The sequence below is a fragment of the Piliocolobus tephrosceles genome, chromosome 1, assembly GCF_002776525.5.
Source record: "Piliocolobus tephrosceles isolate RC106 chromosome 1, ASM277652v3, whole genome shotgun sequence".
NCBI lineage: Eukaryota > Metazoa > Chordata > Mammalia > Primates > Cercopithecidae > Piliocolobus > Piliocolobus tephrosceles.
In genome coordinates this window covers 189740530-189764720 of record NC_045434.1, presented here as the reverse complement: position 1 = coordinate 189764720, position 24191 = coordinate 189740530, and the positions used below count along the sequence as shown (strand labels likewise).

The 24191-nt window shown below is 43.5% G+C and overlaps 1 protein-coding gene across 4 annotated transcripts in view; it reads right to left on the bottom strand.

The window, feature by feature from the left end:
- Positions 1-1838: 1838 nt before the first annotated feature.
- The window catches only part of RNF19B (ring finger protein 19B), a 29668-nt gene continuing 7315 nt past the window's right edge, over positions 1839-24191 (bottom strand). Inside the window, exons 3-10 of one of the 4 annotated variants that reach the window (XM_023232248.2) lie at positions 14599-14804; positions 13248-13389; positions 11425-11587; positions 10525-10639; positions 9043-9183; positions 7613-7820; positions 3772-3903; positions 1839-2697 (exon numbers count right to left, since the gene is read on the bottom strand). In XM_023232248.2, coding sequence (XP_023088016.1) covers positions 2676-2697; positions 3772-3903; positions 7613-7820; positions 9043-9183; positions 10525-10639; positions 11425-11587; positions 13248-13389; positions 14599-14804 — 1129 coding nt within the window. In that variant the 3' untranslated portion in view covers positions 1839-2675. Of the gene's footprint in view, positions 2698-3771; positions 3904-7612; positions 7821-9042; positions 9184-10524; positions 10640-11424; positions 11588-13247; positions 13393-14598; positions 14805-24191 lie in introns of all 4 variants that reach the window. The other 3 variants (XM_026457196.1, XM_023232246.1, XM_023232247.2) reach the window with 3 other exon arrangements.

Sequence of the window (24191 nt, the reverse complement as noted above, 5' to 3'; positions counted from 1 at the left end):
TCACTTGAACCCAGGAGGCAGAGGTTGTGTGTGACAAAATCATGCCACTGCACTCCACCCTGGGGGACAGGGCCAGACTCCATCTCTAAATACATAAATAAGATCTAAAAGTTGGGGAAGTTAGGGGCATGAAACAGATTCATATAGTCAAAGTAAGTCACTGCAAGGTTTAGAATCTGACATCAGGTTTCATGAGTCTTCTAATTTTCTTGCTATAGTGTATATATAAGGATATTATTTTATTTTTTCAGACGGAGTCTCACTCTGTCGCCCAGACTGGAGTGCAATGGCGCGATCTTGGCTCACTGCAACCTCCGACTCCTGAGTTTATGTGATTCTCCTGCCTCAGCCTCCTGAGTAGCTGGACTATAGGCACCTGCCACCATATTTTTGTATTTTTAGTAGAGGACAGGGTTTCACCATGTTGGCCAGGATGGTCTTGATCTCCTGACCTTGTGATTCACCCGCCTCAGCCTCCCAAAGTGCTGGGATTGCCCACATGAGCCACTGCCCCTGGCTCATTATTTTTTTATTTTATTTTATTTTTGAGATAGAGTCTCCCTCTGCCGCCCAGGCTGCAGTGCAGTAGGTGATCTCAGCTCACTGCAACCAGCACCTCCCAGGTTCAAGCGATTTTCCTGCCTCAGCCTCGAGTGGCTGGAGTTAGACACATGCCACCAGGCCTGGCTAACTTTTGTATTTTTAGTAGAAATGGGGGTTTCACCATGTTGACCAGGCTGGTCTCGAACTCCTGACCTCAGGTAATCTGCCTGCCTCGGCCTCCCACAGTGCTGGGATTACAGCCGTGAGCCACTGTGCCTGGCCAGGACATTATTTTACACAGAGCCAAAACTCCTCGTAGTACAAACTTAGCTCAATTTTGACAACTTTGTAAGATGACATAAATACGTTTAGAGATTTTGAGGGCATATCCCCTCCTTTCATTACAAATCTCACATTCCTTAATCCCTTTTATTTAAACTAGATTAGAAAACCTGAGAAAGTTTTTTAGAACATGGAGTGGTATACCTGAGAGCACAGCAAACATATATGTCACTGCTTTGTGATTATATGCATCAGTATATTTCTTCCTCCAGTAACAGAATATTCTGTTCTCCAACTTGTAACCATGCAACATTCACTGAGAACTCTTTTTTTATGAGACAGGGTCTCCGTCACCCAGTCTGGAGTTGCAGGGATCTCAGCTCCCTGCAACCTCTGCTTCCCCAGGCTCAAGCGATTCTCCTGCCACAGCCTCCTGAGTAGCTGGGATTACAGGCATGCACAACTACTACCTGGCTAATTTTTGTACTTTTAGCAGAGGCGTAGTTTCACCATGTTGGCCAGGCAGGTCTCAAACACCTGACCTCAAATGATCCACCTGCTTTGGCCTCCCAGAGTGCTGGGATTACAGGCGTGAGCTACCGTGCCTAGCCACTGAGAATTCTCTTAAGAGCTACCTGGGACTGCCACTCCTTCCCTCCTCTGAAGTATATGACTAATAGTGACTATAATGAAGAAAAGGGTAAAGCTTTAAGAGTAAATTGCACAGTTGCCTCTAGAGGGCAAGCAAGGTTAGTTTTAATCTACTGCTTCCCTATTCAGCTGACTCAGCTAATAATTCTTCAGTCTGACTACAAAGTCCAAAACAAGCCTAGCTTTGCTTCCTGTCATGCCAGGAGTCAGGTTTATAGATGACTACTGTGGTTGGATTTGAATACAATCCTTCTTCCCTGGGATTAGAAAAATTCAGGTCTAGAGACTGTCAAAGATGGTGCTCTGTTTCAATCAAACACTTGGCTCTGTGGGACTATCCAAGCCAAGGAAAATGAGTTAAGTTGAATTATGACAGAAATCTTTATTAAAATGTGTCTTTCAGTAATATGTTTAGCATTCAATATACACACATACATATGTACACTCTTTGACACACCTCACCGATTGCTGCCATCAGTTTAACCAATAAATTAAAACTAAAAAGAGGGAGGGGAGGGGAGGGGGACTAATGGCAAACTTTTCATGTTTTATCTGGTAAGAAATTGTGAATTTCTCAGAATTTCCCTGGGTGAAAACCTGTGACCAGAGAATCTCTGAAATAAAATACATAAATCCCTACCCCTTGAAAAAAAAAAAAAAAAACCCAAAAAATCCGGAGAGAATAGTGTGCTTCTCAGAAGGAGCCTACATTCCACTTCCTTCTCCGGCTTCCCCACCTTCTGGCTTCAAGACAGCTTGTCCCCCGGCTGGGGCAGAGAGGTTCATATGGGCACTTGGGCTCGGTGCACCTTGGGCTCTGGGGGTCGAGGGGCAGGCTGCAGTATGGGAGCGGGGGGAGCCACACTCATCTGAGGTGATGTCTGGCACATCGTCTGACTGTGTATCAGAGCTCTCTAGGTCACTGCGGATGCTTTCAGGCTGGGCCAGGCTGATGTCCCAAGGTTTGCTGGCCAGGCAGTCTTTCTGTTCACAGCTTTGGTGTCTGCAGGGGGGATCCTCTTCACCGCCTCCGCCACCACTACCTTCTTCTTCATTCTCTGCCATCTGAGCATGAACATGGAGCGAGTCCTCCGTGCTGCTTCCACTCACCAGCTGATAGTGGCTTGGTTTGGCTTCAATGTCCACTTGGATTTCCATATTGTTGCATTCTCTGTGGAGACAAAATCCAGTTTGCTGAGTCATGCATGGGTCATGGTAAACCTGTTGGTAAAAGCAGTTTGTGGGTTCAGGATTAGGAATTTCAAAAAGATAGGTAAACAGTGAGCTAGAGCTCACTTTTAACAAAAATAACATTTTAATCTAACACTCAAATGAGATGGAGGCTGGATGCGGTGGCTCATGACTACAACCCCAGTGCTTTGGGAGGTCGAGGTGGGAGGATCACCTGAGTCCAGGGGTTTGAGACCAGCTGGGGCAACAAAGTCAGACCCCGTTTCTAAAATAAAAAAAAATTAACTGGGCATGGAGGCACATCCTGTAATCCCAGCTACTTGGGAGGCTGAGTGAGAAGATCACTTGAGTCCAGGAGTTCAAGGCTGCAGCGAGCTATGATTGTGCCACTGCACTCCAGCCTGGTTGACAGAGCAAGACCCTGTCTCTAAAAAAATAAAAATAAAAATAAATTACATGGAGAAGAGTAATTATGTCCTTTTTGCTGATTTAACTATACATGCACACGTGTGCTCAGATGCACACACACATATATCTCAGCCAATCTCTTTTAACATATAGAAAGAGCTGCCAAAATTCAACTAAGGGTCAGAGCCCCACGCTAGCTTACTCAAAATAGAAAAGTAAAAGTTTTTTACTACCATGCCACAAGTAGAAGAAGCCAGAATACCTACCAGTGAGAGTACCACAATCACACCATCCCAGATACACTAGTTTCTCAAAATGAAAGAGAAAGAAGCTATGGGAACCCTATCAAGCAAAGGGCAAGCAGAAACCCTAGACTCAAAGAGATTAATGAACCCCAATCTAGCTCTTCAAGTTCCATGTAATTATACACTGTTGCAATAGCCAAAAAAGACAAAAAAAAAAAGAATGAAAAAATATAAAAGGAAGAAAGAAAGCTCTAAAAATCAAGTACTAACAAGAAGAATCAAGAGATGCCAAACACTCTAGTACCAAGAACTTGCTCAAATGAATTCACAGGTTACACTATATATCCCACGAAATGGTACACAGAACTCTAACATGAGGCATTGAACTTCTGAAGACCTAGTACCCAACCAAAAAATGCAACCTCTCCTGGACATCTGACTGTTCACATACCTGTCCTGTGGGTTGTAGGAACTGATTATGGAACCGGCCATAGCACGAGTGCTTGCGTTGTCACTAATTGCACCAAGACTGGCTGTGTCTTTGGGGAAAATTTCCTTTTGGACATCGGCTTGAACTTCTAACCTGTGTAAAGAGGGGACGTTCAAGTTAATATGAGACCTGAGTATTCCAAGACAGTCTGCTTCCTGGCACACGTCTCTTCCATTACTCTCTTGCAAACTATGGTTGTCTGATCTCCAATTGTCAAACAGCGCAAATAGATGCCCATACATTTTTTCTCTTAAATATCTATTGAAATCGTCCCCTCCTTTCTATCCCCACAGCTACTGCTTAACTTCAGGTTTTCATCATTTCCTGCCTGGATGACTACAATTGGGCTCCCTCTTCAGTAGCCCTTAAGTCCAAGTCAAACAACCTCTAGAACAGTGCCAGTGTGAATAAAGAACCAATCACTCTAACAATTCTCTAACTCTTGGCTCCCTACTGCCAACAGGCATTTAAGATCTTCCTGATCTGCCAAGAAGCTCTCTGTCCAGTTCTATTACTCCCCATAGATCCGAAATCATAGTCACTCTGAATTTTTTCTTTCTTTAAATACCTATACATTTTATACTTCCGTGACTTTGCACATGCTATTCCGTCTCTCTAGACATTTCCTTTCTCTACCAGACAAACTTATACTCAGTCCTTAACAACAAAGGAAACATCACTTCCCCTCATTATCCCAGCAAACCATTCACTTCTTGCTAAGTACTCCCATAGCACCTGCCTACTTATTATTATTATTTTTTTTTTAGAGGGAGTCTCACTCTGTCACCCAGGCTGGAGTGCAGTGGCACGACCTCGGCTCACTGCAACCTCTGCCTCCCAGGTTCAACCGATTCTCCTGCCTCAGCCTCCCAAGTAGCTGGGATTACAGGTTCCCACCACCACACCCAGCTAATTTTTGTATTTTTAGTAGAGATGGGGTTTTACCATGTTGGCCGGGCTGGTCTTGAACTCCTAACCTCAGGTGATCGCCCACCTAAAAAAGGTGCTGGGATTACAGGCATGCGCAGGCCCTGCCTACTCATTATTATGCATCTCTCACTCCTCTGTTAACTCCACAAAAGGAGAAACCACAACTCATTCATACTTTACCTTTCCTGCCTTGCACATAATAGCAAATCAAACATTTAACAATCAAATTACCTCCAGGGAATGAGACTGAAGGACATATAGGAGCCAACCTCTTCCCTCCTCTTAGAGCAGCAAACTTTCCCAGTAGTATCTCAGAGCCCATAACTATTTCCTTTCTTGGCTCCAACACCACTTTGTTACACACTTAAGTATTTCCTCATAATGGGTTTCACAGTCAAACCCATCTGACTCATTCATTTCCTATAAAATAAAGGCTTTCACAGAACTAGAACAGCTGGACTGGCTAAGCTGCAGTTTCAGCAAGTCACTCTCCAATTATGTCTGTCTGCTTATTTACAGGGGTGTTGGTTTTAAGAAAGCACAGCAGTGAATACGCCAGCATGTGGGGACGGGATCCCCTGACAAGAGACAACCAGAGTCATGAGATGCACAGACGGGTCAGTAGCAGCCTGCAGCTGCACATTCAAGCAGCTTCCATCCTACTGCCTGAGCCTTTGCTCTGCTGCTCCAGCCTCAGGTGCCCTTCAAAAATGTGCCAAGGCCCAGGGAAATGAGGGAATGCATGGAAAGTGCATAGTGTCAGAGACCTGGGGTCTAGTTTCAGGTCTGCCACAGAATCACTCTGAGTTGGAAGAGTCTTTCAGAAAGGCCTCCTACTTACATGGTACTCAGATGCTGGTTCATGCAACGGCTGTGCTAGAATTACCTGGGGAGCTTTTTCAAAACACAGATCACCCCCTAGGTGCCACTCCAGGAAATTCTAAGTTATTAATTCTGGGATGGGGCCCTGAAGTCTATTTTTAAGAGGCTCCCAGGTGACTGACAGGCACTCAGGTGTGAGATCCAGTCCACCTGCCATCTGTTGCTTGAATCCTTCTTATAGCCAAATGGCCATCTGGTCTCACTGTAAACATTTCCAGGGATAGGCAGCTCAGTATCTACTAAAGTAGCCTTTTTCCTCTTTGGGCTTTCATGTTGCTTTTCCCTATATTCACTATACTGAACAAAAATTAGTTTCCCTTTAGCTTCTGCCAAGTCATAAATATACATGACTATTATCTACCTTTGGTATGAGGCATAGAAGTCTAATCCTTTTCACAGTTGAAGGTCCTTCAGATAGCTGAAGGCAACCATCTTCCTCTTCCTATCCTGCTTTGTTCTACCTTTACCCCCACCAGGCCTTTCTTCTCCATTGCATTCAACTAACTGCTTCTCAGGCAACATGTTATGCTCCTCTGAAAATATATACTCAGGTCTGCCTAACTAGTGAAATAACCAAGCAAGTCACAATCTTTTTAGTTAAAAAGCTTTACATATTTTCAACACAAGTACATAGAATTGATTTCCCTTATCTAGCAAATGGAAACAGAAAGGTAATAAGGATTGCAATATCAATAAACCAGCTGGGGGCAATGGTTCATGCCTATAATCCTAGCACTTTGGGAAGCTGAGTTGGGAGGATGGCTTGAGGCCAGGAGTTCAAAACCAGCCTGGGCAACCGAGCAAGACCCCATCTCCACAAAAAATTTAAAACGTTAGCTGGGTGTGGTGTGTGCACTTGTAGTCCTAGCTACTCAGGAGGCTGAGGTGGTAGGATTGTTTGAGTCCAGGAGGTTGAGGCTGCAGTGAGCCATGATTGTGCCACTGCACTCCAGCCTGGATTACAGAAAAAAAAGACAAAAAAATACCCCCCAAGCCCACTATCAATAAACCACGATGGGCTGGGCACACTTGTAATCCCAGTACTTTGGGAGGCTGAGGCAGGTGGATCACAAGGTCAGGAGCTTGAGACCAGCCTGGCCAACATGGTGAAACCCTGTCTCTACTAAAAATACAAAAATTAGCTGGGCATGGTGATGCATGCCTGTAGTCCCAGCCTCTCGGGAAGCTGAGGCAGGACAATCACTTGAACCCAGGAGGTGGAGGCTGCAGTGAGCCAAGATCACGCCACTGCACTCCAGCGACAGAGCAAGACTCCGTCTCAAAATATAAAATAAAATAAATAAGCCATAATACAGCATAAATGCTACTGAAAGTCAATGACAAGCCCAATGGAGACCACAGCTTTAGGATTCTATAAAAATGCCTACTCTCCCCTCCTGAAGCAGTCAGCCTCAGGCAGTCAAGGGAGAATCCAAAGTCAGGATTATTCTTTATATAGAGGCAGCTATGATGCAATGGAAAGAACACTGAACTTTGCATAACTGACGTAACCTTTTTTTCTAAGCTTGTTTCCTATTTGCAAAAGTAAAACAAAAAGGCTGAGTGTGGTGGCTCACGCCTGTAATTCCAGTGCTTTGGGAGGCAGAGGCTGGTGGATTACAAGGTCAGGAGTTCAAGACCAGCCTGGCCAAGATAGTGAAACCCCGTCTCTACTAAAAATACAAAAAATTAGCTGGGCATGGTGGCGGGCGCCTGTAATCCCAGCTGCTCAGGAGGCTGAGGCAGAAGAATCGCTTGAACCCAGGAGGCGGAGGTTGAGGTGAGCTGAGATGGCGCCATGGCACTCCAGCCTAGGCGACAGGGCGAGACTCTGTCTTAAAAAAAAAAAAAAGTAAAAACAAAACAAAAACCATCGACAATGAAATCAAAATAAGATGACATATGGCACAAGCCTGGCACAGAGAAATGGCTCAATGCGTTACTTCTTATAATTCTAACCATTTCTGTCAGAAATTATCTATTTGTTTACCTGCTGTATTTTCCCTTGCCACTGGAGAGAATGCCGCCACTTAGCGTGCCCCCTGAGAGGGCTGCAAAGCTGGCTGTTTCGCTGTAAGGACCTTGCATAACACTGAGTCCATCTGTAGGGCTTCCACTAGTGCTCAATACACTAGTCAGGCCTTCAATGCTGCTTTCCCCAATGCTGGGATTCTTGAGGGCTCGCCAGGCATCTGCCACTGGGGATAGAACCAGACATCTCAAATCAAGACAGCAGAGCATACAAACAGTGGGCATTTTCCTGCAATGACTTTTCAGAGTACTAATGTATTCACTTAATCAACAGGTATTGTGTGCAGTTGCCACATATCGAGTGTTCTAACATATGTTCATATTTAATCCTCCAAGTAACTAGGCATTAGTAGCCTCAATTTTAGATGAGAAAACTAAAATTTAAAACTAAATGACTTGTCCAAGGCCACGGCAGTTACACAAAACCATAACTCTGATTGCAAGTCCGCTATTCTTTCCACTACACTGTTGCTTCCATGTAACCAAATGTGAAGATTTAAAAAATATGTTTGGGTCATGTGCTGATTTTAATAGGAAGCTTCCAGTAGAAAGCTAGAAGAACCTTTGGGGATCTCTGTGCCCTACGTTAGTTACTACGGTAAGCAGAAACCACATTAAAGTAAAAGTCAGAAGACTTGCTCTAGTCTCAGCTCTGTGAAGCTCTTAACAGATAGTGAGACAAAAGCTTAAAGAAATTCCCATTTAGGCCAGGTGTGGTGGCTCACGCCTGTAATCCAGCACTTCTGGAGGCCAATGTGGGCGGATCATGGGGTCAGGAGATTGAGACTATCCTGGCTTAACATGGTGAAACCCCAAACCCCGTCTCTACTAAAAAAAAAAATTGGCCAGGCGTGGTGGCACGTGCCTATAGTCCCAGCGACTTGGGAGGCTGGGGCAGAAGAATCGCTTGAACCTGGGAGGCGGAGGTTGCAGTGAACAGAGATCGTGTCACCGTACTCCAGCCTGGGTGACAGAGACTCTGTCTCAAAAAAAAAAAAAAGAAATTTCCATTTAAATGGGGATAATAGCCCCACCCTCCCTAGTCAGAGAGCTGTTTGTTGTAAAAAGCAAGTGAGATAATTGTGTAAAATACTCTGAAAATTATCAAGTACTGTGCAGATATAAAGATGTTATTATAATCACTACTACTACCAGCATACTTGGAGTTACTTGGAATCCTACTAGTTTGTACCTGCCACACAGAGGCAAGTACCAGGGGAATTAACCTAATAACTTTGGAACAAAGAAATGAAAAGCTAAAAATACCCCCTACAAAGCTCATTATCCAAAGTAATCCAATGACAATCTCCCTGTAAAATGTGCTGAATTTTACTGATTTTTATCTTGTATATCATAAATTCAAATGACAATAAACATCCTGCTTTTTACCTGTGATTGGACCATCATCTTCATCAAATTCAATTTTCACTCCTTTTCCGTTGGCTGTGCTAACTCCACAGCCACCTCCACGACAAAGAGAAATGGGCACAACCCCATAGACATATGCCAGCATAATGGGGACACCAATACCTGGGGGAAGAGAAGGAAACATGTCAGCTGGCTATTAGGTTGCAAGTGCCCTGAATTCTTCTTCCCAGTCTAGGCACGGACAAACTACTTTATAAAGAAAAAAAGACAGAAAATGGCTATCCCAAAAAGGTTGCCTGGTGTAACAGAATGATGATCAGGCTAGAAATCTGAAAGGTCTGGATTAGATTCTTGGCTCCATTTACTAGCTGTATAACCTTGGACCTATCTTCCAGGGTTGTCAATAATCAAATGAGAATGTTATGTACTGTGCCTTGCACAGTAAATATATGTTGCTTTCATTTTCCCCTCTTCTAATCACTGCTGAAATGCTAACCCAATCAAGAATCAAATATTAAATAAGTGACTACTGCTTGGAGTTTAGGATCTCCTCAGGATGTTAATTCCAAAATCTTACTGCTGTGTGAGGTAGAATGACTTACCTGTTAAGAGCACAGGATCTGAAGGCAGATTAACTTGATTCATGTCCCAGCTAAATGACCTTGGGGAAAACTACTGTACCTTTCTTTTTTTTGTTTGTTTTTGAGACAGCGTCTCGCTCTGTCGCCCAGGCTGGAGTGCAGTGGCGTGATCTCGGCTCACTGCAAGCTCTGCCTCCTACATTCACGCCATTCTCCTGCCTCAGCCTCCCGAGCAGCTGGGACTACAGGCGCCCACCACCACATCCCGCTAATTTTTTGTATTTTTAGTAGAGACAGGGTTTCACTATGTTAGCCAGGATGGTCTCGATCTCCTGACCTCATGATATGCCCACCTCGGCCTCCCAAAGCACTGGGATTACAGGCGTGAGCCACTGCACCCGGCCAATTACTGCACCTTTCTTTTAAAATTGTGCTTCCTTTTGTGAGGATGGTGAGGATTAAATAAATTAAATATGCAAAATTCTCAGAACCACTCGTGGCACATGAAGAGCCACATTAAATGCTATACTACTATTATTCTAAAACAAACTCTTATGCCTCCCAAAGTAATGTGAAGCATTAAACAAATCAAAACAAAAGTAATTTTGTTTTGTGGATTTCATGGCAAGTAGAGAAGGAAGATGAAAGGTGAAAACTAGGGCTTAAAATAAGTTTATTCAACCTTTTCTATGTGCCAAATGCAGTTCTAGGCATTAACTTAAGAACAAAAGATCGCACAATCTGATAATTTGGTGTGGCTGAAAAACTTAAAAATAATCATAATCATGGTGCCTAATAGAATTAACTATCAAGGTGGGTTGGCATAAAATGTAGGAGTCTTTGAGAAACATCTGGCCATCTGGCTAAACTGCTATGGTCAGAAAGCTGAGAGAGAAGAGGTGTGTGGTCCTGACCAGCTTACCAACACTAACTGCAGCAATAACTGGGGATGCAATGACAGACAAAGTCACTCCTCCAGTGATAGCCAAATTCCTCTTGTGTTTGGAGGTTTTTCTTCCCTCATACCTGCTGTGAATCTAAGAATAAAAAAAGAAAATCCAGGTCAGCAGGTTAGGACATCAATCTTTTGCCAGAGAAAAAAAGGACAGATGACTGTTCATTTGTAAGTTATCTATATATTAAAACATATCCTCTACCCCAAATAGGCATCTTTCTCAAATTTTAACCTAACTCAGACCTGGAAGATATAAAGCAATACAGACAAAATCAAACCAAAAAGAGACAAAATAACTCAGGGGAATGAAGTAAGCATTTTACCTTCTTCTTTTTTTTTTTTTTTTTTTTTTTTTTTTGGAGTCTGTCACACAGGCTGGAGTGCAGTGGTGCGATCTTGGCTCACTGCAACCTCTACCTCCCTGGGTTCAAGCAATCCTCCCACCTCAGCCTCCCTAGTAGCTGGGACTATAGGCACATGCCACCATACCTAGCTAATTTTTCTATTTTTTTGGGCAGAGGTGGGTTTGCCATGTTGCCCAGGCTGGTCTCAATCACCTGGGCTCAACCGATCTACCTGTCTTGGCCTCCCAAAGAGCTAGGCCATGTATTACAAACGTGAGCCAACATGCCCAGCCCAGCATTCTACCTTTAAGTCACTGAGACAAGCCAGGCTCAGGATGTTAATCAGAACTTTCAGATCTCACGGGGGTTTATGAAAATCAATTTAAGAAAGGAAGGTTATTTTTATCTAAGAAGCAGCTGGTTTTCAGGCAGCTCTGAAACACGGCTCCTTCCCATTTCCCTCAAACCTTTACCAACGAACCTAAAGTTGAAACAAGCACAGAAACCATCATGTCTTTCTTACCTTCCTTCCAACATAAACAGGAATGCCAATGACCATGGCAGGAATGGCAATGCCAGCAATGAGAGAAATCCCCACTGGAGCACCAATCAACGTGCCCAGCTGCCAAAGAATTTTCTTCTTACGGCTCCATGGCTTCTTGCCCCAGAATGTACAGCCAGAGGGGCTGCAGATGAAACAGACTGAAGTTAATGTCAACATTACAAATGCAGCTATTGTTATCAGAGGGCTTGATAACAGCAACAGCCTTCTTTTCAATAAGAGTGATTAACAGAAAAGTTTATGGGAAATGAGTATATTACACAAGGGAGAGCAAAGGACAAGGCCAGACTATTAGAGCTCTGGGCTCTTTAACTTTTTTGGTGGTGGTTGTAAAGACAGGCTTCCAGACTTGAAACTCCTTTTCCATTCTTCTCTGCTGAATTCTGTCTTCCCTAACCCACCAAAACTGATCTAGCTTCCATGACTGACAATACTTGGGATGCTGCATAGCCTTATGAACTTGACATCCCATCCAGACACACTGCACCCTTCAGCTAATGAATATTCTGATTTGTGTAGTTTTCTTGGCATATGTCCTATCACACCTAATAGATACTGCAAATCATGTTCCTGGGAGAGGATATAAAAAGACCTCATCATAAACTTTGTATCAGTTTGGTATTCTGAGTTTGGCTACTTTTACATTCAGCCCTTCTGTGCCCAATCATTTTTGCCCATTCTCTTTGTGCTATCTTCTTTATTAGAAGGGATAAGCAATTTTGAAAATAGAGATCATGTCTTATTCACCCCTATGTCCCCAATGACTAGTACACAGTAAGTACTCAAATGTTTGAAAAACTGGAAATGAAGGTGTTATGTTTCATTTACATGATGAATGCTTGTAAATATTAACGTATTTTTTCTGTAAATATTAGCAAACATTTTGCTTGTAAATATTAACTCCTCCACAACAATATTTTAATATTCACTCAATGAGGCTGGGCACGGTGGCTCACGCTTGTAATCCCAGCACTTTGGGGGGCTGAGGTGGGCGGACCACCTGAGGTTTGAGTTCGAGACCAGACTGGCTAACATGGTGAAACCCCGCCTCCACGAAAAATACACAAATTAGCTAGGTGTGGAGGCGGGTGCCTATAATCCCAGCTACTTGGGAGGCTGAGGCAGGAGAATCACTTGAACCCGGGAGGCGGAGGTTGCAGTGAATCAAGATCTAGCCACTGCACTCCAGCCTGGGTGACAGAGTGAAACTCTGTCTTTAAAAAAAAAAAAAAAAAAAAAAAAAAAATTCACTCAATGAATTCCTTGGGAACTCACTAAATGCAAAAAACTGTAAAAAGGTCACAACTCTAGCCTCAAGATATTTACAGTTTAGTAAGATAAGACATGTACATGAAGTATAAAGTACTGATGATATTTATGACAAAAGATAAAAGAAAGTCAAAGAATGAGGCAGAAAAAGGAGAGGCATCATGGATGAAATGGCATTTAAGTGGCTCTTAAAAGACAAGAACTGAACAAGTTGAGATAAAAGGAGGATACTGGAAGGTAGGCAGAAAGCATTCTAGGCAAAGGAAAGAACATGAATAAGTATGGAGGCAAGACAGCAAAAGGGGAAAAGTAAGTCTTTAAAAGCAAAGAAAAGCAAAGAAAGGTAGAAAGAACTAGAATAGTAGCTGGTGAAAACATAAAAGGAGCATATCAGAAGAACTTTTCACAGCTTCCTTAATCTGTAATGAGAGAAGGGCTGTGTCTTTTTGACATCCTTTTCCCTAAATCAGTAAAGAATAAGACTACGAAAGGAATGGATGCATTTCCCATCTTACCTGAGGTAATGCAAGTCTGAGATCTCTTTCATACAAAGCCAGCAGAATTCACAGCCACACACTGCACAGGTCATGTGATTACAGCTTCCATCATTCATCTTGATAATGTAAGCACTGCATCGTGGGCATGGCTTGATGTCATCTGCTATGAGTGGGGGAGGAAGAATGGGTAGAAAAACACCCCTAGTTAAATCCAGTTTGATTTAATTATTCCTAGGAGTATATATAAGAAACGAGGCAGCAGTCAAGAACTCTTCACTGAACACTCCAAACTGTACAACCCACTTTACTGGAAGGTTGGCTATGTCTAGACCTCAGGAATTTTCATAAAACAAATCCTATCTCTCATTGAGCTGCCTATCCCAACAACTGGCATCTTACACAGCACTTGAACCACATTCTAGCAAGGAGACTTCCTTAGGGAGAAAGATGTTTCCAAGAAAAATGAAATTTCTACCAGTCGATAGGCTGGCAGATTTAAAAGAAGAATCCTACAGAAAGAATAGCCTGCAGCCTGGAATTAGCTTCACATTTTTAAAAACTTTAGTTCAGGAAATTTATTTTTCAGGTTCAACATGTATCACTGTGATTTGCTGTTAACATAGCCCACAATCCCTTCCCATGATGCTTTCAAATTCAAAACCTAAAAACAACTGGGTATGCTATGTAGCATATACACCTGGTAATTTTCAGAGCAAGTTATGAACTATCCTAATAAAATGACAATTTAGGAAATTATGCTGTGCCAGGAAAAAGTGAATGGCAAAATCTTTCCTACTAGCCTCTCCCAAATGACATCAGTAAAATAAAAGTACAAAGCAATAAATCCACTGACATTTTAAAATAGGTTTACTCTGACTGGTCAAGGTTGGAGCTGAATGTGTGATATTCCTTCTTTTAAGGTTAATCATTAATCTATACTAATATTATTTCCTTTTTCTTCAATCTGTACTCTACTTCCAAAGGCAGTGAGGCACTTAAGTCAGCTTGAAGGCAAACAGGACAGGTTTAATACTAATTAAATGTCTTTCTGTTCACAATGAAAGTTGAAAAAGCCCCTAGCAAAACAAAACGAACTAATTGCTGTCCAATCTGAGACATATTACTAAGAAAGTAGGAACTACATAATTCAATTTTGTTGCATTTCAATTTTATATGGGTTGGATAACCTATAATGGTCAGAGAGGGAAGTGCTATCTCTTTTATAATATTGAAAGTATCACCAAATGGTATTTTCTGCTCTCTGATCCTTTGGAGCACTTGGGTTATACGACAAGATAATCTCTTTCAGCTTTGGGCTCACATCATGAAATATCAAATAAAGAGACAATGAGATAATGCCAACTTATACCTGGTCCAGATTCTTGCCCATAACTTAGACCTGAAGTGTGTTTGGTCCGAACTCGTAAAGTCTGGGCCCTCTGTTGACGGGCCATATCGCATGTCTGATTTGGATGCCATATCTGCTTGCAGTGGTAGCAGAACTCAGTCTGGCAACCTTCCCTCTCACAAGTTAGCTTCGGGCAGCTGGCACAGCCATAGGCAATAACAGCATAACTAGGTAAGGAAACAGTAACAGATACCAGTAAGGTAAGAATGATCTAACCAAAAGAGACATTATTCATCAGAGTTAACAATGTTTGGCACTACCCCACTATCACATATGATACACAGAAAAGAATACACATACAGACACAAGCACATTTGACCAACTGTAAAATATATCCCATGTGAGAAAGTAAATTTCTTTCTTTCTTTTCTTTTTTTTTTTTTTTTTTTGAGACAGAGTCGTGCTCTGTCACCCAGGCTGGAGTGCAGTGGTGTAATCTTGGCTTACTGCAACCTCTACCTCCCAGGTTCAAGCAATTCTCCTGCCTCAGACTTCCTAGTAGCTGGGATTACAGGTGCAAGCCACCACACCCGGCTAATTTTTTTTGTATTTTTAGTAGAGACGGAGTTTCGCCATGTTGGCCAGGCTGGTCTCAAACTCCTGACCTCAGGTGATCCACCTGCCTTGGCCTCCCAAAGTGTTGGGATTACAGGAGTGAGCCACCATGCCCAGCTGTAAATTTCTTGAGATTCCAAAAACACAAATCATTTATTTCCTTTAAAAAGTGGGGGTGGAGGCCGGGCGCGGTGGCTCAAGCCTGTAATCCCAGCACTTTGGGAGGCCGAGACGGGCGGATCACGAGGTCAGGAGATCGAGACCATCCTGGCTATGTGTGAAGCCCCGTCTCTACTAAAAAATACAAAAAGTAGCCGGGCGCGGTGGAGGGCGCCTGTAGTCCCAGCTACTCAGGAGGCTGAGGCAGGAGAATGGCGTAAGCCCGGGAGGCGGAGCTTGCAGTGAGCTGAGATCCGGCCACTGCACTCCAGCCTGGGCGACAGAGCGAGACTCCGCCCCCCCCCCAAAAAAAAAGAAAAAAGAAAAAAAAAAAGTGGAGGTGGAGTATCATATTTATCCTGGATTTCTAGCATTTATTCAATCATAGCTGAAGCTGCTTTAGGAGTAGTTTGTCATAGTAAGTTTCATAAATAACAGGGTACAAAACTATTTCCTTTTGATAGTTTGCTATATTTAGAGAGATTAGTATTCGTTTGTATGAAGGAACAGAACATTAGTGAAATAAAGAGCTATGGCAAAAACGAAAGTTTATTTTTTAATTCTTTTTTTTTTTTTTTCTTTGAGATGGGGTCTCGCTCTGTCACCCAGGCTGGAATGCAGTGGCACAATTTTGGCTCACTGCAACCTCCACATCCCAAGCTCAAACAATTCTCTTGCCTCAGCCTCCAGAGTAGCTGGGACTATCGGTGTGCACCACCACATTTGGCTTATTTTTGTAATTTCCTTAGAGATGGGGTTTCGCCCTGTGCCCAGGCTGGTCACAAACTTCCCGGCTCAAGCAATCAGCCTACCTCGGCCTCCCAAAGTATTGGAATTACAGGCATGAGCCACCATGCTACCTTTTCATTCTTTTTTTTTGAGACGGAGTCTTGCTCTGTCCTCAGGCTGGAGTACAGTGGTGCCGCTCGGCTCACTGCAACCTCCGCCTCCCAGGTTCAAGAGATTCTCCTGCCCTCCTGAGTGGCTGGGACTACAGGCACACACCACCACCTGCAGCTAATTTTTGTATTTTTAGTAGAGACAGGGTTTCACCATGTTGGCCAGGATGGTCTCAATCTCTTTTATTTATTTATTTTGAGACAGAAGTCTCGCTCTTTCACCCAGATCGGACTGCAGTGGCTCTATCTCGGCTCACTGCAAGCTCTGCCTCCTGGGTTCACGCCATTCTCCTGCCTCAGCCACCTGAGTAGCTGGGACTACAGGCACCCGCCACCGTGCCTGGCTAATTTTTTATATTTTTAGTAGAGACGGGGTTTCACTGTGTTAGCCAGGATGGTCTCGATCTCCTGACCTCATGATATGCCCGCCTCGGCCTCCCAAAGTGCTGGGATAACAGGCGTGAGCCACCACGCTCGGCTGGTCTTGATCTCTTGACCTTGTGCTCCGCCCTCCTCAGCCTCCCAAAGTGCTAGGATTACAGGCCTAAGCCACCATGCCCAGCCTTTTTCATTCTTAAGTTCCACAGTGAAGCCACAGTCACAGAGACAATAACCCTCTTGAAAGTTCATTTTATCTTTCCACACTTTTTCTTTTCTTTTTTTTTTTTTTTTTTGAGGCGGAGTCTCGCTCTGTCACCCAGGCTGGAGTGCAGTGGCCAGATCTCAGCTCACTGCAAGCTCCGCCCCCCGGGTTTACGCCATTCTCCGGCCTCAGCCTCCTGAGTAGCTGGGACTACAGGCGCCCGCCACCTCGCCCGGCTCGTTTTTCGTATTTTTTTAGTAGAGACGGGGTTTCACCGTGTTAGCCAGGATGGTCTCGATCTCCTGACCTCGTGATCCGCCCGTCTCGGCCTCCCAAAGTGCTGGGATTACAGGCTTGAGCCACCGCACCCGGACTCCATACTTTTTCAATTCAAATCGATACCTTGAATGTCTTGATAGGCTCCAGAATCCAATAATACCATGCCTCTATCTTATAAATTAATACAGCATTAATGCCATATCTCCCTTTCTCTCTTCTGACACATATTCTTTTTTTTTTGAGACGGAGTCTCGCTGTGTCACCCAGGATGGAGCGCAGTGGCGTGATCTCGGCTCCCTGCAATCTCCTCCTCCCAAGTTCAAGTGATTCTCCTGCCTCAGCCTCCCAAGTAGTAGAGACGGGGCTTCACCATGTTGGCAAGGTTGGTCTTGAATTCCTGACCTCTGGTGATTTGCCTGTCTTGGACTCTCAAAGTGTTGGGATTACAGGCGTAAGCCACTGCACTCAGCTGTGACATATATTCTTCATGTAAAGATTCAGAATTTATCAGCACTAACATCGACCATTTCTTGTAGTTCATGTTGATTTCCCAAGAATTAGTCTCACACAAACAATCCAATATATTTATATAACAGCCTTTCTGATTAATTCCAAATATGTCAATTAAATGCTCAGATTACTCTAATAAGAAAATATAATACTTGTATAAAATAAAATTTTAGCCAGGTGAGGTGGTTCATGCCTATAATCTCAGCACTTTGGGAGGCTGAGGCAAGAAGATTGCTTGAGGCCAGGATTTTGAGACCAGCCTGGGAAACACAGCAACAAGACCTTTTCTCTAAAAAAAATAATCAGCCAGGCATGGTGACACATACCTGCAGTCACAGCTACTTGGGAGGCTGAGGTGGGAGGATTGCTTGAGGCTGGGAGGTTGAGGCTCCAGTGAGCCACATATGCGCCACTGCACTCCAGCCTGGGTGACAGAGTGAGATTCTGTCTGAAAAAAATAATAAATAAATAAACCGAAAGTTATGAAAGTTCATCGCACAATTTTTTTTTTTTTTTTTTTTTTTAGGAGACAAGATCTCACTCTGTTGCCCAGCTTCTAGACAGTGGTGTGATGACAGCTCACTGCAACCTGAAACTCCTGGGCTCAAGTGATCCTACCTCAGTCCCCCAAGTAGCAGTTCATACCACCATGTCCAGTTAACTTTTTCATTTTTTTTTTTTCTTCTGTAGAGACAGGGTTGGTCTTGCTATGTTACCCAGGCTGGTCTGGAACTCCTGTCTTCAAGCAACCCTCCCACCTTAGTCTCCCAAAGCACTGGGATTACAGACGTGAGCCACCAAGCTTGGTCTATCACACACATTTTTTTTTTTTTTTTGAGACGGAGTCTCGCTCTGTCGCCCGGGCTGGAGTGCAGTGGCCGGATCTCAGCTCACTGCAAGCTCCGCCTCCCGGGTTTACGCCATTCTCCTGCCTCAGCCTCCCGAGTAGCTGGGACTACAGGCGCCCGCCACCTCGTCAGGCTAGTTTTTTTGTATTTTTAGTAGAGACGGGGTTTCACGGTGTTAGCCAGGATGGTCTCGATCTCCTGACCTCGTGATCCGCCCGTCTCGGCCTCCCAAAGTGCTGGGACTACAGGCTTGAGCCACCGCGCCCGGCCTATCACACACATTTTTAAAAAGAACAGTAACTGCAGGTTTCCGTGTTGCCATCTGCACTCTGTCCTCCATTCCACACTCTCCCGCAATATTCGAAGACCTCAAATAGCTTGTGCAAAAAGCTAATAACATTTTCTGGGATTTATTCTTCAGTTTGCTTGTTTATTTGAATGTACATGAGATGTTAATTATAGCAACTCAAGTTCTCATGTTTATCATAGATTCTGCAAATTGATTTGAGAATGACACTGAAAATACAAATGACAATGTATCCTCTATGTTATATAATACAGGCTGTATTAAAACTCTTCTCAGAAAGAATAAAGTGAGAATAGGTCAACCTATGAATGCAAATGATTCATATCCTGTAGGAGTTCTGAGCAAATTTACCCCACCTAGCTGCAAAATAACTACTAAAGATAAACAACTGTCTCCTCAAGACAGTGACTAGCTTGTTATTTTGCATTAAATGGGAAAGTTACTGGATGACCTCAGAAAAGCATTAAGTCAACTTCTAAAGATACAAATTAAGTGGACAGCCAGTAGGGAGTCTTGAATACTTCATCATCCACTCCTACCTTATATGGCAGAAGTAAATGTTTATTAACATTCCCCCAGCCCCCAACTTTTTTTTTTTTTTTGAGACGGAGTTTCACTCTTGCTACCCAGGCTGGGGTGCAATGGCGCAATTTTGGCTTATGGCAACCTCTGTCTCCTGGGTTCAAGAGATTCTCCTGCCTCAGCCTCCCAAGTAGCTGGGCTTACAGGTGCCCACCACCATGTCCGGCTAATTTTTTTGTACTTTTGGTAGAGATGGGGTTTTACCATGTTGGCCAGGCTGGTCTCGAACTCCTGGCCTTCAAGTGATCCACCTGCCTCAGCCTCCCAAAGTGCTGGGATTACAAGCGTGAGCCACCGCGCCCGGCCCACTTTTTTTTTTTCTTAAAAAGAGCATTGGATAGGATTGACAATGTCAATTTTGAGTGTTTAATTTGGTGCCAAGGAAGTAAAATAACCCCAAATACTCGTGAATCCACAGCAATCTATTACTACGACACAGAATTACTCAGGGCATGAGATTTGGCATTCCTGTTTTTGGGTACCTGGTCTGAGCTCTTGCCTGTGACTCATACTGCATGACAAGGAGCTATTAAAAACTCTAAACAGGCCTGGCACAGTTGCTCACGCCTGTAATCCCAGCACTTTGGGAGGCCGAGGCAGGTGGATCACCTGAGGTCAGGAGTTCAAGACCAGCCTGGCCAACATGGAGAAACCCCGTCTCAACTAAAACTACAAAAATTAGCCAGGTGTGGTGGCGCAAGCCTGTAATCCAGCTACTCGGGAGGCTGAGGCAGAAGAATTGCTTGAACCTGGGAGGTGGAGGTTGCAGTGAGCCAAAATCACACCATTTTACTCCAGCCTGGGCAATATGAGGGAAATTCCATCTCAAAAAAAAAAAAAAAATTTCCAAACCTTAACTTCTATTCCACCAAATGGAGGTATAGGTACTTGTCACATTCAAACGTAGCTAAGCAAGTTCTAAAACTGCACGTGAGACCTTGTCCTGAAAGATGTATGGTGTAAAAACATCGCACACTATGTCCTACTTCCTGGCCTTTACATACTCTATTCCTTCTACCTAGAAATGCCTTGTCCTTACTTCTTGCCCTGACAAGTACCCATTTAAGAACCAACTCAAGTGTCATCTTCTCTGTAAAATATACTTAACCTCTCTAGGCAGCTGGTTGCCTACTTCGTGGGTGTGCACAATTATTTTATAACACTTATCACATTATATTGTAACTATCTGTTTATATGCTTGCCTCCCAACACTGGACTTAAGGAGACATATAATCCACTTTTTAATCTCAGTCTAGTACACTGGTTCATGCTCAAAATAACTGTATTGCATGAATGACAGAGACCTTCTCTTGTTTTGGTTGTTTGACTTTCCCAGGGCACTCTAGGTCTTCTCCTAGGCCATCACTCTGCTCTAAAGCAATATTTTTAATGTATCCATGTATCTATTGGCTTATTATACACCAGGTACTGTAACCTAATCCTAAAATTTCATATAAACCACTTTAGTGGTAAACTCCTAAGTTCTGAATAGAGTAATCTTCTCGAATAGTTGAAAAAAAAACCTTGCCTGGGCCACACCTGTAATCCCAGCACTTTAAGACGCCAAGGTGGGTGGATTGCTTGAGCTCGGGAGTTCAAGACCAGTCTGGGCAACATGGCAAAATGCCATCTCTACCAAAAAAAAAAAAAAGAAAAAAATCAGCTAGGCATGGTGGTGCATGTCTGTAGTCCCAGCTACTCAGGAGGCTGAGGTGGGAGGATGGCTTCAGCCCAGGAGGTGGAGCTTGCAGTGAGCCGAGATTGCGCCACTGCACTCCAGCCTGGGAGATAGAGCTAGACCCTGTTTCAAAAAAAAAAAGAAAGAAAGAAAGAAAGAAATAAAGAAAAGAAAAGAGAAAAGAAAAACCTCATCCTTGAGACCCAATCTGCCCTGTCCACCTTGTTCCTTCTCTTCCATGCTGGTACATCTCTCTTACTCTGCTCTTTTAGCTTAACCAACCATTCAGGTTTGCTAATTAGAAACTAAAAGAAAGGTGTAGAAAATTACATGCTGTGATGAATACAGACACAGCTGGGTGCAGTGGCTCATGCTTATAACCCCAGAAATTTGTCAGGCAAAGGCAGGAGGATCACTTGAACCTGAGAGTTCAAGACCAGCCAGGGCAACATGGTGAAATCCCATTTCTATGAAAGATACAAAAATTAGGCCGGGCACGGTGGCTCATGCTTGTAATCCCAGCACTTTGGGAGGCCAAGGTGGGTGAATCACCTGAGGTCAGGAGTTCGAGACCAGCCTGGCCGATGTGACGAAACTCCATCTCTACTAAAAATACAAAAAAAAAAACCTAGCTGGGTGTAGTGGCATGCACTTGTAGTCCCAGCTACTCCCAGCTACTAAGGAGGCTGAGGCAGGAGAACTGCTTGAATCCAGGAGGCAGAGGTTGCTGTAAGACGAAATTGTGCCACTGCACTCCAGCCTGGGTGACAGAGTGAGACTCTCTCTTCAAATAACAACAACAACAAAAAGCCGAGTGTGGTGGGATATGGTGGCATGTGGTGGCACATGCCTGTAGTCCCAGCTACTTAGGAGGCTGAGGTGGGAGGATCACCCGAGTCTGGGAGGTTGAGGTTCCACTGAGCTGAAATCGCACCACTGCACTCCAGCACAGGCAACAGAGTTACAGAGTTAGACCCTAACTCAAAAAAATAAAAAAGAATAAAAAAGAAAGAGACTACAGACCGCCCCCGCCCCCCCTGCTGCTTAAGCTCATACAACTTTTCCTCATTTTATTAATTTCCTAAATCTTCAGAAACATCATAAAGTGACAAGCTAGACCACAGCATTACTTAGCTTCAGCCCTGGAAAAAAAGATTTCCATTAGTATAAATTTGATTATGCTCCAACAGACTTCGGTGGTTAAAGAAATGTGTTCCTATATTATGTCTGTAATTTCCATCCCCAAGTCATGCAACATAACTAGGTTAACCATTTACAAATAGACCCCTAGTAGGCATCAGGGTGGTAGACATGCACCAAGTTGTCACAATGAACTGCACCCTTAACATCTTCATTTTTCCTGCCCCTGACCATCTCTAGGCTAGACAACTCCAAGAGCCTCCTTATCTGGTCTCCCTATTCCCCACTCCATCCAAATTCCATTCTAGAAGGTTATACTCTTTTGCTTAAAATCCTTCAAAGAAAAAGAAAAAAGAAAAAAAAAGTGCTTCAACTCAAAACTTATTTCCACAGCTCACACAGGCCTATCAATCTGAATCCAGTCCACGTTTTCAGGTTGATCTCTAGTCACTTCCCAGGTATGGGGTATTGCTATTACCCAGGCTGGTCTCGAACTCCTGGGCTCAACTAATCCTCCCACCTCAGCCTCCTGAGTAGCTGGGACCACAGGTGCACACCACCATGCCTGCTCCTCTGTGAAGTCTTTCTTGAAACCATTATGCAAAATCTACTGTTCTTTCATCTATCTAAGAACACCTGTATTTTCTTTAGTATTTATCACCGACATTTGTATAATTCTCTACCTATCTATGTATCAATCATCTATCTCCTCTACCAGGTGAAATTTCCTATCAAGAAGACCATGTCTAAATTCTTTTTGTAATACCCAGTACTCACCCAGGGTTCAACATTGTATCATTCCAAAAATATCTGTTGAAGCCTGGTATGGTGGCTCACGCCTGTAATCCCAACACTTTGGGAGGCCGAGGCAGGTGGATCACTTGAAGTCAAGAATTCAAGACCAGCCTGGCCAACATGGTGAAACCCTGTCTCTACTAAAAATATAAAAATTAGTTGGGCATTGTGGCACGTGCCTGTAATCCCAGATACTTGGGAGGCTGAGGCAGGAGAATTGCTTGAACCTGAGAGGCGGAGGTTGCAGTGAGTTGAGATGGCACAACTGCACTCCAGCCTGGGCGACAGAGCGAGACTCCATCTCAAAAAAAAAGTTGTCTGTTGAACTGAATGATCACCTGTCTATCCTATTCTTGCTTACCTCTCTCATCTCTATTCCTCCTCTGAGAACTATGCTGCTTATATCTTATCTTTCTCATCAAAATTCACCTATGTACCACACTCTTCTAGAACCTAATAGAAAGACTTTGTACACAGAGTTGTAGAAATGGTTGGAATATAGATATCCTAGTCTAGAGGCATGAGCTCTCAATCTCTTCAGAGCATAAGGTTTATGGTTAAATAAGGACACTAACCAAAGGCAGACCAGCATGGCAACTTTAGGGAAAGTTTGAGTTAAGCCTTAAAGATGCTACAGAAAAAACAAAAACCTGTTTCCTGGTGATCTAAATTGGAGAAATTATATTACATTAAAGATTTATACTACATATTAGCATATTAGCATGTTTAAAGATTTAAGATTCTTAAAGATTTAAGAAACTCATAAACTTGTTTTATTTTGTTTAACCCAATACTTTCCAAGCTTATTTCCTTACATAACATTTTTCTTTTAAGTAATGCCTATAACACACCTTAGGAAATAGTGATGTGAGTGAAAAAGAGAAAATAAAATTAAAAGATAGTTGGAGATGGCAGGGCGTGGTGGCTCACACCTGTAATCCCAGCACTTTTGGAGGCCGAGCGGGGTGGATCATGAGGTCAGGAGATCGAGACCATCCTGGCTAACACAGTGAAACCCCGTCTCTACTAAAAATACAAAAAATTAGCCAGGCATGGTGGCAGGTGCCTGTAGTCCCAGTTACTCGGGACGCTGAGGCAGGAGAATGGCATGAACCTGGGAGGCAGAGCTTGCAGTGAGCTGACATCGCGCCACTGCTTTCCAGCCTGCCTGGGCAACAGAGTGAGATTCTGTCTCAAAAAAAAAAAAAAAAAAAAAAAA